The sequence below is a fragment of the Patella vulgata genome, chromosome 2, assembly GCF_932274485.2.
Source record: "Patella vulgata chromosome 2, xgPatVulg1.2, whole genome shotgun sequence".
Classification (NCBI taxonomy): Eukaryota; Metazoa; Mollusca; class Gastropoda; family Patellidae; genus Patella; species Patella vulgata.
Window position 1 is genome coordinate 52,974,758 of NC_065880.2, and position 18,250 is coordinate 52,993,007.

General features: G+C 32.9%; 1 protein-coding gene across 2 annotated transcripts in view; it reads left to right on the forward strand.

The window, feature by feature from the left end:
• Positions 1 to 13,385, forward strand: part of LOC126811705 (calcium-dependent protein kinase C) — a 193,509-nt gene extending 180,124 nt beyond the window's left edge. The window contains exon 16 of one of the 2 annotated variants that reach the window (XM_050537565.2): positions 12,384 to 13,385. In XM_050537565.2, the coding sequence (XP_050393522.1) occupies positions 12,384 to 12,536 (153 nt within the window). In that variant the 3' untranslated portion in view covers positions 12,537 to 13,385. Of the gene's footprint in view, positions 1 to 2,321; positions 10,128 to 12,383 lie in introns of those variants that run through there. The other variant, XM_050537564.2, reaches the window with a different exon arrangement.
• The last annotated feature ends 4,865 nt before the right edge of the window (positions 13,386 to 18,250 follow it).

Consider the following 18,250-nt stretch of genomic DNA (forward strand, 5'->3'; position numbering starts at 1 on the left):
TGGACACTCTACAGGTCACAATTCTTATCCGATTTTGACGAAACTTGAAATATAGGTTTATCTCCAAAAGATCTCGGCTGCCTTCAATATTGGCATGTATCGGATCGAAACTTCATGGATTATGGCCCCTGTTTGTACGAAAAATCATGTTTTTAGCTTGTGGACCCTATAGAGGTCACAATTTTTATCCAATTTTGTTGAAACTTGAAATGTAGTTTTATAACCTAAAGATCTCGGTTCCTTTCGATATTCGCGCATATCGGACTGTAACTTCCTGAATTATGGCCTCTGATTGTACGAAAAATCCTGTTTTTAGCTTGTGGTCCCTCTAGAGGTCACAATTATTATCTGATTTACAAAAACATTCGAATATATCACCGTTACACAGTAATGTTGGTTGAGTTCAAATTTCTTGAAAATCGGACGACACCGTAATGTAGGTTGAGTTCAAATTACGTGAAAATCGGACGAAAAATGCCAGAAAAAATGCCCCCTCCCCCCCCTACGCAAATAGTTTAAAAAAAACTGTTTGAATATATCACAGTTGCACCTTAATGATGGTTGAGTTCGAATTTCAATGCTTGGGTTTGAATTTCGTGAAAATCGGACCAAAACTACCAGACAAAATGGCCGCCCCTCATTCGCAAACAGTTTAAAAACATGGTATATCAAGGTTGGGGACCCTCTAGAGGTTACAATTTTGATCCGATTTTAATAAAACTTGAAATGCATGTTTATAACCCAAAGATCTTGGTTTCTGTCGATATTCGCGCATATCTGATCGTACCTTCCTGGATTATGACCCTTGTTGTTAAGAAAAATCGCTTTTTGTTAAGCTTGTTCTCTATCCATCTCTTGCAAAATGTGGGCTTATCCAGCCTGACATTCAAGTAATAATCATAAAGGCTAGAAAATATCATTAAAATAGAACCTTTCTGCTGTAATTAAACATGTTTCTATCTCTCATATTTTCTCGCGAGAATTCTACTTTGGTTTTCAGCTAAATTAACCAATCATAATAATTCTACTTTGTAAGCCCGTAATTATTTCTTTATTGTCCAATCAATAGACACTTTCTATAACATTGTGTAACTGTAATATTTTCGTCAGTCACGTGCAAAGAGGAAAAGTGTGTTGTCTTGTATATATTGGAGATCTTGAAATAAAAGAAAAAATGGTTTAAATGAACCAAGAACACAACTTGGAATAATACTCAAGTTATTCCTACATATAGCAACTAATTATTTGACATTAATTAATATTATGGGCCAATTTTACGTACATCGACACAGTATTAGACTAGGATATAACACTCGCGTAACTCACTGAAAGATTACTAACGAATTAAAAAAACATTTGTCTTGTACCCGCTTCAGCTTATCTATGGATAGAGGTCGGAAAAACAGTTAAATATGAAAATTTGACTTATACCCTGTAAAATACGGTATATTATGATCATCAAGTTGAGATGTGTTTGGTTCCATAAACTACTTTATTCCTAATATTTGAAACTTGTACACATTACTGTTTTATAAACTACTTTATTCCTGACAGTTAAAACTTGAACACATTCCTGGTTTAAACTACTCCTATTCCTCACAGTCGAAACTTGTACACATTCCTGGTTTATAAACTACTTTATTCCTCACAGTTGAAACTTGTAGTCTTGTACACAATCCTTTTAATAAACTTTAATATAAAAGGCAAATAAAAAATAGAATTACATGCATTTGAATAATTACTTAAACATACCGGTAGTTTTTCCTATGAAGATCTTTTAATGTTCCTTCCCTCTTGTATATAAAAAGTACTGTCTTATACGTATATCTATGTAGTTTCTATTTCTGTTTATATTTGTCATTTATATAAGCTTTAATATATGTATACTTTTGCTTGAACACACAATATCTGCTTCTTATTCCTTTTATCATTTCAATACTGGTTTATTTGGTACACATAAATTAATTTTTATTTCTAACCTTTTTCAATTTATTTGTCAAGAAATGCAATCATGCTTTTATACTTAACATTATACGCTTTCGAAATTGTCTTGCAATATATTTGTAAATAACCACCACAATTTAATTTTGATATGTATTTAAATTACTTTGAAACAGATGTTATCATTATAGTTTTTTTGTTATTTTGGAAGAAATAACAAAAAACAACTGAAAATTTTCGAAATTAACTCTATGGCAAACGTGCGAGAAATGTTAATTTAATCCATGATTGTTTAGTCAGGATAGTTTTTTGTTATATACATATATATATATTTTTTTAAAGATTTAATTTTTTATGGTTATTGTCTTTTCTTTCTCCAGCATGACTCGCGGAAAGCTGAGAATTTTGACAAGTATTTTACACGAGCCCCGTTGAAAATGACGCCTATCGACAGTCTGGTCATCATGAATATTGATGATGATGCATTCAGGAACTTTACCTATGTTAATCCTTATTTTATTGATCATCACTTGAGTTAATTTTCTCTATGCTGTTAACATTTCTGTTGTTTGTTCCTTTTTTAAAAATATGTTCTGTTTTATATTCTTCCATAAATGTTGTATATCATCATCTTAACCACAATATCTCACTATATACTTACTTATATATCTATACATACCATTTTTATATATAAATTATATTAGTACGTAATATATCTGTATTTTATCAGCATTATTTATAATCAGTGTATTATGCTAAAAAAAGCATTATTGTTTCCACAAGCTATAAATTAATGATTTAATGCTTATACTGTTCGTGGTAGATGATAAAACACAGTAATTTATTTTTAATATAATGTAATATTATAATGGTTATTTTATTGAAGTATTATTAAATTATTAGTGAAAATTTAAAACAGAATCACTCTGTCCAGTTTTCAGATTTAGATTAGTACTAAAGGGTATTACAACTGTAAAGAAAGGCAAAAATTAAGATATGTTAATATTAAAGGGGCATAAGGTAAGATTAGATAAAGAGTTGACAGTTCGCGCTCTAATAGTTAAAAAATAGGTAATGAAAACAGAATGTGCTGAAAATTTCAGTCAGATTGTTGCACTCTGAACCAAGATATGAGCGATTCAATTTTAGGCTAGCATTGATCGTCATTACTAACGTTGGTACAATAATAAACAAAGTCTTGATTATCCATTTTTACGTTTAATTATCCATCACTAAAATTATTCATTTCCACTAAATATCACAGGCTAATGAGGGCATTGAGAGTTGATTTGTGGTTTGGATAAGTTAATTAATGTCTAATTAATAATTCAGATAACATTTCAGGCCTAAAGGAAGACCTGCAATAGACAGATTTAGCTCTAGCGTAATGCATGTTTATCCAAAGTATTTATATAACGGTTCAACATATTATATAGTCAATGTAGAAATTTATAACTGAAATACTGATAATAAAACATAACACAAATTTAAAACAGAAACAACTTCCTAAAAAGTCTGCCATAATTAAAATACTGACCTAAGTGGGCTTCAACTTTTTATTTCCCATTTGATGCATTATCTGAATTATAAAAAGAGTATTGTATAGAATCTGATTATCCCAGCAAGGCTAATATGTGTATTATATTTCCTTCTAATGGCTGTTAAAATGTTTTCAACTTAAAATTTGAGTTAGCATGTGAATCATTAGTAAAAATAAAAACAATGTTTAGATATTTTATGCATCAGGTTTATTTTTAATTAAAAGAGTTTCATAATACTATCTATAGCAGATATTTTAAGTATTGTATTGAAATTAACTGAAAACATGATAATATATACATTCAGATACATTGACTAAATGTTAGGTTACTGCTAACAGTACATGAATGTATTGGTAATCATTTTTCATTCATCACACATTTTAATCTCATTTTCATGTGGGCAAAATTGCTAAAAATTTAACAATTATTATTGCTAATTTTCTAACATTATTGAACTAAAACTCCAAAGATGTGTATGTTATCATTCTGTTTTTAATAGAAAAGTGCCAAATAAGTTTAAATTGAATTGTGATAATAAAAAATAATGTGCTTTGCATTATGAAATTAACAATATTTACTTTGAGAACAAAATTTGGCATCTTTCTCTTTATGTTTGTTATCTACCAGATTATTATGTGATTGTTGCTTGTTTGTGTTCAATATGAATGCTTGGATTCTTTTCTATTATGTGTTTTTATTTAATTCTAATTTTGATATTCCTCTTGTTTGTTGCCTTATTAATTTTCCTATTATTTTGTTTTCTGAACAAATTGAATGCATCATTTGATTCCCAGAAATAACTCCTTTACAAGACACTTTTGTTGACAGTTTTGACTATGTCAGTGAGTGGTGATATCTAGGTCTGAGCCATCTAATTTATAAATAAGAGATTTTCATTTACTCCCAAAAGAATAGTTTATTGCTCAGTTTTGGAGAAAATCAAAATCTCTGATTTATAAACTATAAAGTAGATGGCTCAGCAGACAGTAGAAGAGTATTTAAATACCTAGTTCACACACAAATGATTGTGTATCCTCCCATGTCAGGGTACTTAAGGACATGTAATACTATTCTGCCAAATTAGGATTAGTTTGATATTTTCAACCAATCACAGCCTAGTTTTCATTAATGGTTTATTTTACATTTTAAAATTTGAAAATAAGATAGTGTGCAATAAAACCAACAATGTTGGGTAATTTAACTAGACAGTATCACATAGATGACATCATATTGGAGTATCTCCAAACTATGGTTGTCTGTATACAACACAGTTTTTTTGTGAAAATGAAATGTATAGGACTGTTAATTACCGTGACTCCTAGTTAGATGTACATTGCAGATCCTAGTCATGGTTCACGATTAGGACATAATACTACTATCTGAAGAATGAGAGAATGTTGTCAGAATATATCTTTCTATAAAAGGTTTTAGATTTTATTGACTCGCGTTCTTTTTACAATGGACCTTATAATACATGTATTATAAGATCTGTGTTTTTACAAATTTACTAATTTAAAAATGTTTTTTGTAAATTTTAAACCGACCAATATTTGAATATAAGTGCCATAACCCAACACAGTTCTATGGATAACATCGTGTGAAGTAAAATTTGAAATTTATCTCATCTGAAATGGGCTTCATGAAAGTTTGCATTTCAAGTTTATCTGCAAAGGAGGCTCAGGCATACTTGGATTGTTTTAGACATTGAAAGTAACAACAATACTTAAATATATATTGGTATTGTTGAGACTAAATCTGACAGAAAATAGAATTGCAATTGTTGACATTATTCAAGACATGCTTTCATTTGATTATTATACTCTAATGGTAGAAATCTGTTTTGTTCAAATGTGTCTAGGCTATGATTTAATAGCATTTTTAAATATATTTTTATATCCGCCCACATTGAAATGTGGTCGTATATTGTCGTCGCCTCCGTCCGGCGGTCCGGCGTCCACAATTGCTTGTGGACGCTCTAGAGGCTAAAGTTAATATCTGATTGACTTTAAATATATACACAGTGTTTAAGGTCTTGAGGCGAAGAAGCCTATTGATTTTCAGCGATTTCCAATAATTACTGCCAGAGTTATGGCCCTTGATCACTTTGAAAAATCTTGTGGACGCTCTAGAGGCTAAAGTTAATATCCAATTGACCTAAAATTTATACACAGTGTTTGAAGTCATGAGACGAAGAATCCTATTGATTTTCAACGATTTCCGATAATTACTGCCAGAGTTATGGCCCTTGATCACTTCAAAAAATCTTGTGGACGCTCTACAGGCCAAAGTTAATATCCGATTGACTTTAAATTTATACACAGTGTTTAAGGTCATGAGACGAAGAAGCCTATTGATTTTCAGCGATTTCCGATAATTACTCCCAGAGTTATGGCCCTTGATCACTTCAAAAAATCTTGTGGACGCTCTAAAGGCTAAAGTTAATATCCAATTGACCTAAAATTTATACACAGTGTTTAAGGGGTTGAGGCGAAGAAGCCTATTGATTTTCAGCGATTTCCAATAATTACTGCCAGATTTATGGCCCTTGATCACTTTGAAAAATCTTGTGGACGCTCTAGAGGCTAAAGTTAATATCCAATTGACCTAAAATTTATACACATTGTTTGAGGTCATGAGACGAAGAAGCCTATGGATTTTCAATGATTTCCGATAATTACTGCCAGAGTTATGGCCCTTGATCACTTCAAAAAATCTTGCGGACGCTCTAAAGGCCAAAGTTAATATCCGATTGACTTTAGATTTATACACAGTGTTTAAGGTCATGAGACGAAGAAGTCCATTGATTTTCAGCGATTTCCGATAATTACTGCCAGAGTTGTGGCCCTTGATCACTTCAAAAAATCTTGTGGATGCTCTAGAGGATAAAGTTAACATCCGATTGACATTAAATTTATACACAGTGTTTAAGGTCATAAGATGATGAAGCCTATTGGTTTTCAGCGATTTCTGATTATTACTGCCAGAGTTATGGCCCTCGATCACTTCAAAAAATCTTGTGGATGCTCTAGAAACAAAAGTTAATATTCGATTGACTTTAAATTTAAACACAGTGTTTGAGGTCATGAGACGAAGAAGCCTATTGATTTTCAACGATTTCCGATAATTACTGCCAGAGTTATGGCCCTTGATCACTTCAAAAAATCTTGTGGACGCTCTAAAGGCCAAAGTTAATATTCAATTGACTTTAAATTTATACACAGTGCTTAAGGTCATGAGACGAAGAAGCCTATTGATTTTCAGCGATTTCCGATAATTACTGCCAGAGTTATGGCCCTTGGTCACTTCAAAAAATATTGTGGACGCTCTAGAGGCTAAAGTTAATATCCAATTGACCTAAAATTTATACACAGTGTTTAAGGTCTTGAGGCGAAGAAGCCTATTGATTTTCAGCGATTTCCAATAATTACTGCCAGAGTTGTGGCCCTTGATCACTTGATCTAGAGGCAAAAGTTAATATCCAATTGACCTAAAATTTATACACAGTGTTTGAGGTCATGAGACGAAGAAGCCTATTGATTTTCAGCAATTTCCAATATTTGCTGCTAGAGTTATGGCCCTTGATCACTTTGAAAAATCTTGTGGACGCTCTAGAGGCCAAAGTTAATATCCGATTGACTTTCAATTTATACACAGTGTTTAAGGTCATGAGACGAAGAAGCCTATTGATTTTCAGCGATTTCCGATAATTACTGCCAGAGTTATGGCCCTTGAACACTTTGAAAAATCTTGTGGATGCTCTAGATTCTAAAGTTAATATCCGATTTGAGTATAAATTTATACACAGTGTTTGAGGTCATGAGACAAAGATTCCTATTGATTTTCAATGATTTCCGATAATTACTGCCAAAATTATGGCCCTTGATTACTTTGCAAAATTTTGTGACTCTCTAAAGGCTAAAGTTATCATCCGATTGACTTCAGATTGATACACAAAGTTTAAGATCTTGAGACGAACAAGTATATTGATTTTCAATGAATTTTTATGACTTGAACAGTTAAATCCATGATATTAAAAGCTTCGCATAAAAAACGTTAGCATGGGGCAGAACTTTATAAAAACCAAACAAATTCTAATAGTTTTCTGATAATTACTTCGTGAGTTGTTGCTCTTAATCAGATTTTAGTGTATATATAATTATAAATGTTTCATTACGAAAAAAGTAAAAATATGCGACAACCCTTGTTGACTGCCCGGACAATTTAGTTGCTGTGGGCGTATGTTTCGTTGCCTGGAAACCTATCTTAAGATTATGAAATAAAAATTAAACAAATACGTAAGAAAATGTATGTTCCAGTAAAATATATTTATATTATCATCATTGTTTGGGATATAAGAGTGCCTTAATCCAAATTACCATGAGATGTGTGTCTCTAGAGATAACATTTCTATGTTTGTGTGGTATGAATGCTTGTGCTTGCTACTTAAAAATTTTGAATGAAGAAATAATCAACCTAAGTCTTTCATTTTTTGATTCATCTTTTGCTCAATTTATTATGATAACCATTTTGGAATTGGAATGTGTGTTGTTCGCTACAGTATAAGATTGAAAAATTGTAACATTTTAACAGATTTAATAAAGTTAATATTAATCATAGATAGCATGGGCGTGGATTTAGGTGTGGGGGGGGCGTTCCCCCCCCCCCCCTTAGAATCGGAAGGAGGGGGACGAATAGGTCTCTGTCCCCCCCCCCCTGATTTTGATCGCCAGGAAAGATTTTCAGGTTTATATCCACGCAACGGTGAGCTTGTTTCTACGTATCTGGAGCTGAATCGGGACTTGGAACAAGAATTGCCATTCTTCAAGCTCCAGTTTTTGGCCAAATCTATTTCACTTGTGCACAAAGCGTTCCTCATTATGTCACCTGAAGTGAGGCAGATGTTCCCTTCTGTCGGAGCTCTTCTCATCTCACACTGCTGAACCCTGCTAGTTCCTGCTCAGCCGAGCGATCCTTCAGCACTCTGTGCCGTATCAAAACTCGGCTGCTCAACTCCATGACGCAAAACCGACTGAGCCACTTGATTTCGTGTGCAGTGCATAATGACCCCCTTCATGTCGGCAAGATATTCAAAGAGAACAGTCCTGATCGTAGAACGAACGTCTTTAGACGATTCATTCAACTTCATGAACAATTAATATTTATGCAGCTTTGATGTAGGTAGTCAATATTTTTCCATATAGTCATCATATTACCCCTAGTTACAGCCTTCATCGAAATAACACTGGCACAGTAACCTGTTCGTAATTATTTATTTCGTTTGGTAATGAAATGTTCCAGATTCCAGGGTTCCTCCGTCCCCCCCAAAAGTTAAGTCACATCCACGCCCTTGATAGATAGTGCTAAAATGAATTGTGTTGACAGCTAAATTGATAATTATAAACAGAAACAAATGTCCAAAGTAATAGTAACTGCTTTATCAGTGAGAGGTAGTGTCTTCAATTTCATGTATAAATGTATTTTATACAATGTTTGCCAATGGTGTGTTTTGGAATGATGGAATGTGGTTTTTGTTGCTGTGTAGGATTTTGTGTTAAACTATTGTTACACATTTTGAAATTTAACTTGCCCGGTTAATATTTTCCCACAATTACTATTCTATTTTAAATGAATTTATGAATTTGTCTTTAGGGTGGACTTGACACTTGTAAAACAATGTTGTTGTAATTCTGTAATGGGTTGACACTATAATAAGTCTCAGTACTGACTAGTTTCTATATAATGGCAGTATGAATTGTCTGACTCCTTGTATAGCCTTTTTTGGAGAATATATTAGAGAGCTTGCTATTAGGGAAGAGTCGGAATGATAAGACACTGTTCCTTGTCAGTTTTCCAAATGTTCGATGGTTCAGAGTTTATTGACTGTTTTTACAAGTATTTCCTTCTAAACACCTTTATTATTAATGTTCTCAAAGAGGTATTCCAGAAGATCTTTTTTTACGACAAAACAATGCCACCTATCGATGAAAAAATATTGATGACGGTTCAATCTATTATTTTATAGACAACTTTAAATAAATAGGTTGCTAGAAGATTGGTGATGTGTTGTTTGCATTGATACAGCTTTCAAACATGTAAGATATTTCAGGGCCTTATCGTTCTGATCATCAAAAAGACTAGGGAAATAGTCAGACACTTTATACTAATATAATCCATCCCCAGATAGTCACATAATCTAAATCTAATCTCTTAATTCTTGACCTGTGTTAATTAAATTAAATCACTGTTAAAATTTTAATTTAGGAATGAAATCTTTTTTAAACATGTCAGTCCACCCTTCTCAGTCTTTCCAAAGATGTTTCTTTTGTATATATTTTAAGAATTTTTACTTAATTACTTATTGATCTCTGAGTTTTGCCAAAAAATTGAGTTAAAATGATAGAATGTAGGCATGATAACGGTAACTGTGGTATATATACCGTACCAACATCTCAATTGGTAACTGAGTACTTATTATTTTCTTCTGTTTTTTCATTAACTGTTCTTTATATAATTTTTCAAATTTTAATACCGTCTATTGATGTTTATCCTCATTTTATTGTTATCATTCTATTCCCTAAAATGATTTTTTTTACAAATTTTGTACATATGAAAATATATGTTCATAAAAAAAACTTTAAATTTAAACTGTGTTGTTGTATTGATCTATAAAATATAAGAAAGATGGCTGGGGTTGACTGTTTGATTTCTTGCTACATGGATTTGATGTTGATTGGGTTTAAAATCTCACTTTTGACACAACGATTGCTTTGCAGAAAGACACTTTACACCTCCCTATCTCTCTGTTGTAATATCATCAGTATTACCCCAAACTGCTATGAAATTGCAAATTTGATCCCTCTTCTCCAATTCTAGGCCAAAAAGTCAACCAAAAAATGCAGGAAGGGGAGAAAAAAAATTAGGGAAAAATTGTCTATTTATAACTCGCACTACGGTACATTCGCCCATCATGAAATAGGGGGAAATAATTACTAGTCTTAGTCCATCGCATTTTTTGGCTAGTTTTTGCAAATTATCTCAATTTATATATAAAGATATATATAATGAGGTAGACCGTGGTAGTATTTGGTAATATTAAGTTTAAGTTAGTATTGTGTACCATTGGGCAGTATTGGGTAAATCGTCCCACCTGTGTAGATGTTTATTTTATAAATGTTTGAGATTGATGATAAACTTCTTAGGCTAAGGATAAGCAATTTAATTGGCCAAAACTTTAGAAATTAGATGAAATGGGGTTTAACGTCCTACTATTCTGCACCAACTGGGCTAATGAAGATGTGCATACACCATGCAGTGTTCTACAAGAGAAATTTTGCTTGGACAGCGGCACTAAGACTTCCAATTGTCAAGGGCTCTTTTATGTGCATGCCAATGCCTTGATGAGTGTCTTCTATTTATTTTTGGGTTGATGCTGAGGACATCAAGCTCGTTGTGGACTTGTTAATCATGTGGAAACTGGATTATAAAAATGTTGAATATTTGATATATGGTAATGGTTGCCTTATTATATATATCTCATTTCTGGCCGGGATGTTGTTTGTCAGATGTATCTATGAATCAACAGAATTCATGTTTCTTTGCAGTTTGATACATGTGCATATCAGTTGTTTATTCTCTGGTTGGGCGTAAATTATAGACATACATGTAAACTATTAAACTAGAAGTTTAGCTTCCTACAACCTCTCGGAGCATGTATATTTTATTGGTTTTGCAGCTCAGATTACCAATGTTTGTAACTTGATTTAATTTTATTCAATGGCTAACAAAAACAGAAATAAGTAGTTAAAAGTTCTGGATTTTATTAAATTTAATTGACAAATATTAAATTTTGTTATTCAGTGTGCTTTTGCCTGCGATAAAACCCTCCAACCAACTTGATATTGTTGTCTCCCACCTTTCGAAGAAAGCAGAGGACTATGAACATATGTCTGTCCGTCCTCCATCTGTATCACACTTTTTGGGGCACAATAACTCTCCTAATTGAAATAGAATGTTCAAACTTGGTGTAGGTGTTTACTAGGTGAATGCCTTGATGGAGGCTGAAGATGCGCATCTTCTGCTTAGGCTAGGCAGAGATAAGAAATTTGATTGGAACAGATAACTTTGGTTCTAATTGAGTAAGAATGATGAAACTTGGTGTATTGTTTCATTACATCAGTACCTTGACTAAGTTCGATGATGAGCATTTTTTGCTTAGGCTAAGTTGAGACTTCAATCTGATTGGTCGGGACTTTGGAACAAGAGCTAGATGTAGAGACTTCAATCTGATTGCTCGAGACTTTGGAATACAATAACTCTCCTTCTAATTGAGGTAGAATGCTCAAACTTGGTGTAGATGTTTATTAGGTGAATGCCTTGACATTGTTCAATCATGCACATTTTCCACCTAGGCTAAACAGAGATAAGCGATTTGATGGGTTGAGACTTTGGAACATGATAACTATAGTTCTAATTGGGTGAGAGTGATGAAACTCAGAGGATTTTCACTACCAGGTACTTCAAAACCTTGACTGAGTTCGATCCTGAACATTTTCTGCTTAGACTTAGTATATTTAATCAGTTTGATGGCTAAATACTTTTCAAAAATTTAAATTAATTAATATGTGTCATCTATTTATTTTTGGATTGCGGTGGGGGACATCATCCTCATTGTTGGCTTGTTTAAATTGTTTCTACGGCATTTAGTAATTGTACCGAAATATACAGGTCACAATTCAATGGAATACAATTACTGCTTATTACTGAGCGACGTTTCAGCTAGGCTTCTCCAGTCATTATCAAGCAATAATTATTTTGTTTAGTATATTATCTTTAGTAAATTAATCTTAAATTTGATTTTATACATAATAGATATTTAATACATTTATATTTCTTTATTTTCAGAAAAGCCGTAAGGATGTCAGTAACTTTGATCGTGAATTCACATCGGAAGCACCCAAAATGACCCCCACTGATAAATTATTTATCATGAACCTAGATCAAACCGAATTTTCTGGATTTTCATATGTGAATCCGGAGTTTGTCGTCAATGTGTAATTTTAAGTGCTCTTTCTCTTGGCTGATGTTCAATGTGTACATTGCCTAACCTATGACTACTACAGCAACATCCATTCGCTTTCTTTTAATCTGTTGTATGTTGATATTCTTCTCACGGCTTAAATGGAAGGAATTCTTAAGGTATTGTTATCTTTATACATCTTCTATTAAAATGTACATAAGGATGTAGTACTTGTTATTTCTAGCTCAGTTTTTACAGTTTTTAAATTCACTTGGAAGTGTTGATGCTGTAAAAAGAATTCTATCAGTCGATCTATACCGTACATTAAAAAGACTTTTAGGAAATATATATTGAACATTAAATGAACAGAAAACTAAAATTAGAACATACTTCCATTTGTTTTTATACACCCACATTTTCATGTGGATGTATTATGCCGTCGCCCCTGTCTGTCCATCTGTCCGTCCACAATTTTGATGAAATTTAAAATATAGGTCTATCTTCCAAAGATCTCGGTTCCTTTCCATATTGGCATGTATCGGACCATAACTTCATGGATTATGGCCCCTGATTATACGAAAAATTACGCTTTGATTAAACTTGAAATGGATGTTTATAGCCCATAGATCTTGGTTCTGTTCGATATTCACGCATATCGGATCTTAACTTCCTGAATTATGGCCCCGATTGTACAAAAAATCACGTTTTTAGCTTGTGGTTCCTCTAGAGGTCACCATTATTATCCGATTTTAAAAAACGTTTGAATATATCACCGTTACACCATAATGTTGGTTGAGATGGAATTTAGTTAAAATCGGACCAAAACTGCCGGACAAAATGGCCGCCCCTCGTACGCATATGGTGTAAATATCTGGTTTACAAGGTAGTAGACCCTCTAGAGGTCACAATTTTCATCTGATTTTGACGAAACTTGAAATGCATGTTTATATCCCAAAGATTTTGGTTCCTTTCGATATTCGTGCATATCAGATCGTAACTTCCTTAATTATGGCCCTTGATAGTACAAAAAAATTTGTTTTTAGTCTGTGGTCCCTTGAGAGGTCACAATTTTTATCCGATTTTTGAAAAAAAACCTATGAATATATAGAGAATCTCCTACCAGTCTATTTTGATATCAAAAAATATCAACACAAGTTGATAAAGTAACAAAAAAACGAGGCAAAGTCCTTTATATTGACCCAGTGTTTCCATCCAGGTCAACTGAATAACAATAGTTCATTTTTAATAAAAAAAAAAAGTTACTTTTAATAAGAAATGAACTGTTCTTTGAAAATAAAAAAAAGTAGTTCCTTTTCAACTGAATAACAATAGCTCATTTTTATTTTAATAAAAAAAAAAGTTACTTTTAATAAGAAATGAACTGTTCTTTGAAAATAAAAAAAAGTAGTTCCCTTTCAACTGACCAATCAAATTCATGTAAAGCGATATCTAGATTATGAAATATATCACACAAGCGATATCTACTGTAGAATGTATTATTGGGTCATAAAATCACTGTTACACACTAAGATCTTGGTTCTTTTTGATAATCGTGCATATCCGAACGTAACTTCCTGGATTATGGCCCCTGATTGTTCGAAAAATTGCATGTTTAGCTTGCGGATTCTCTAGAGGTCACAATTTTTTTTCCAATTTTAAAAACCATTTAAATATATCACAAATATTGTAATACAAAGATTGTGGACCCTCTTGAGGTCACTATTTTTATCTGATTTTGATGAAACTTAAAACATATTTTTACATCTCGAAGATCTGATTTTGATGAAACTTAAAACATATCTTTACATCCCAAAGATCTCAGTCCCTTTTGATATTTGCGCATTTCAGACAATAAATTTCTGGATTATTGCCCCTGATTGTGCAAAAAATCGTGTTTGTTTTTAGCTTTTTCTCTATCCATTTCTTGCAAAATGTGGGCGTATTTTGCCTGGCAGCCGCTGGTTTATGTTTACACTCAAGTAATATCTAACAACCTCTTTAAGAAGTTTCACCCCTTATTTGGCAATAATGGTTTTAGCCAAATTTCACTAGGGTACAAATATGATTTCAAAGAGAACAGACAGTCTGTACAAAAAACAGTTCAATCGTACATAGACTCTAACAACATCAATTAAAAGATCTAATTTTACTCAGATTTTTAATTGAATAAGTTAAAGAGAACAAAATCATTTTTTCAAGTCTTATATGTTCGTTTTTATAATGATTTATCATCATAATATATTCATATTTATTTACCTTCCATATTGGGACTGCTTTGCATCTGAATCTTTAAATCAGCTTATATGAGCTACATGAAAGTACTTTCTGCATGTGATGGTTTTAAATGTATGTGATAAGGTTTTCGAAATCAACATAAGCCTAGTCCTAGATACTATTCCGTTTTTATTTAAAATAAAATAAGAAAAGATAAAATATCAAAAAACAAAGCACCTGTTTTTCGTGGTTTAAATTTAGATACAACCCATGGCCATGGAAACATAACAGTCTTGCATGAAACACTGTAGGACTTAGATCTCCTGATTAGAAAGTTTCAGGTTCAAATCCTGGCATGTGCCGAGATGAACCTTCAATATTTCTCGAGTCTGGTTCTCGATTTTTATGGGTGTTTGTTGTTGGGCTGACAGTATACTAGTTATTTGGATAAAATGTACACATTGGCATGCATTCTATAGGACCCCTGGTGGTTAGATTTCGAAGGAAAACTGAATAGAAATCCAGCTGTCCAGACAAAATTCTCCTTCTGACATTACACACATGACAATAGAAAATCAAAATATTTTGTTGATGAGGTTTTAAAGTCAATTCGGTAGACAAAGCCTTGAGAATGAGGAGCAGTGACAATATGCTTGGTAAATAAAAATGATAAATGTTGAAATACACCTAACCTCTCTGTTACATGTTGTTAAATACATGTAATATATCTTGCCATGTGATAATTTCATACCTTTAATTATAATATTACTAAGATATATATAAAATATACATAGATGTGTAATTTTTATACACCTACAATTTCATGTAGACGTATATTGTCATCGCTCCTGTCCGTATGTTCACATTTTGTTTGTGGTCACAATATTTATCTGAATTTTTACGAAACTTGATATATAGGTTTATCTCCAAAAGATGTTGGTTCCTTTCGATATTCGCACATATCGGTCCATAACTTCATGGATTATGGCTGATTGTAAGACAAATCACATTTTTAGTTTGTTCACACTCTAGAGGTCACAATTTTTATCCGATTTTGATGCAACTTGTGCATATCGGTCTATAACTTCATGGATTATGGCCCCTGATTTTCATGTGGACCTATTATGCCGTCGACCCTGTCTGTCCGTCCATACGTCCACAATTTGTTTGTGGCCACTCTACAGATCACAATTTTTTTCCGATTTTGATGACACTTGAAATATAGGTCTATCTCCCAAAGATCTCAGTTCCTTTCGATATTGGTATGCATGTATCAGACCATAACTTCATGGATTATGGCCCTTGATTGTTAAAAAAAAATTACCGTTTTAGCTTGTAGACACTCTAGGTCACAATTTTCATCTGATTTTGATGAAACTTGAAATGCATGTTTATATGCCAAAAATCTTGGTTCCTTTCGATAATTGCGCATATCGGATGGTAACTTCCTGAACAATGGCCGCTGATTGTACGAAAAATCGCGTTTTTAGCTTGTGGTCCATCTAGAGGTCAAAATTATTATCCGATTTAAAAAAAAAACTTCTAATATATCACCGTTAAACCGTAATGTCAGTTGAGTTTAAATTTCTTGAAAATTTGACCAAAACTACCAGACAAAATGGCCGCCCCTTGTATGCAATATAGTGTAAAAATATGGTATATATCAAAGTTGTTGACCCTCAAGAGGTCACAATTTTTATCTGATTTTGATGAAACTTGAAATACATATTTATAAACCAAATGTCTTGGTTCCTTTTGATATTTGTGCATATCTGATCGTAACTTCCAGAATTATGACCCTTGATTGTACGAAAATCGTGTTTAACTTGTGATCCCTCTAGATGTCACAATTTGTATTCAATTTTAAAAAACGTTCAAATACACCACCATTACACATCAATGAAGGTTGAGTTTGAATTTCATAATACCAAGGTTGTGAACGCTCTAAAGTCACAATTTTTATCCGATTTTGATGAAACTTGAAATGTATGATTATAATCCGAAGATCTTGGTTCCTTTCGATATTTGCGTATATCGGACCGTAACTTCCTTGATTATGGCCCTGATTGTAAGAAAAATCATGTTTTTATCTTGTGGACCCTCTAGAAATTTCGTGAAAATCGGAATGAAACTCTATTTTTATATCCCAAATATCTCAGTCCCTTTCAATATTTGCGCATTTCAGACCATAACTTCCTGGACTATGTATAACTTCTTTTTGTCCCCCGCCTTTCGAAGAAAGCAGGGGACTATTAAAATGGGTTCGTTCATCTATCTGTCCGTCCGAACATCTGTCTGTCCGTCACACTTTTTTGAAAACAAAAACTCTTTCTAATTGAGCTAGAATGTTGAAACTTGGTGCTGCTTAGGGTAAGCAGAGATAAGCAATTTGATGGGTTGATGCTTTGGGACATGATAACTTTAATTCTAATTAAGTGAGAGTGATGAAACTTGGTGTATAGGGTAAGCAGAGATAAGCAATTTGATTGGTTGATGCTTTGGGACATAATTTTGGTTTTAATTAAGTGAGAGTGATGAAACTGCGAGTATAGATTCATTATATCATTACCTTGACTAAGTTCGATGATGAGAATTTTCTGCTTAGGCTAAGGAGCGATAAGCAATTTGATTGGTCAAGACTTTGGAACATAACAACTATGTTTTTAATTGAGGTAGAATGTTTAAACTTGATGTAGATGTTCATTAGGTGAATGTCTTGACTGAGTTCAATGATTAACATTTCGAGCTAAAGCTAAGCAGAGCCAAGAAATTTCATTGGTCGATGCTTTGGGACACGATAACTTTGATTCTATCTGATAGAGAGTGATGAAACTTAGTGTATAGTTGATAATCAGTTTGATTGCTTGATACTTTTGAAAAAATAAAATGTGCGATTAATTAATATGTGTCATCCATTTATTTTGGGATTTCGGTGGGGGACATCAGCCTCACTGTTGGCTTGTTTAGCTTGTTCTCTATCCATCTCTTCCAAAATGTGGGTGTATCTTGCCTGGCATTGTATTACCAAGATTGTGAATCCTCTGGAGGTCACAATTTTGAAGAAACTTAAAATGTATGTTTCTATCCCAAAGATCTTGGTTCCTTTTGATATTTGGGCATATTGGACTGTAACTTCCTGGATTATGGCCTCTGATTGTACGAAAAGTTTTTTTTAGGCTTGTGGACCCTCTAGATGTCAAAATATTTGTATGATTTTAAAAACCGTTTAAATATATCACTGTAACACCTTGATGGCTGAGTTTGAATTTCGTAAAAGTCTGACAGACATGGCTGCCCCTCATAATAGTGTACAAGTATGTAATACCATGATTGTGGACCCTCTAGCACAATTTTTCTCTGATTTTAATGAAGCTTTAAATATTTGTTTATATCCCAAAGGTCTGGGTTCCTTTCAATAGTTGTGCGTTTCGGACCCTAACTTTCTGGATTATGGTCCCTGATTTAAGCTTATTTTCTGTACATCTCTTGCAAAATGTGGGTGTATCTTGCATAGCAACCGCTTGTTATTAATGATATA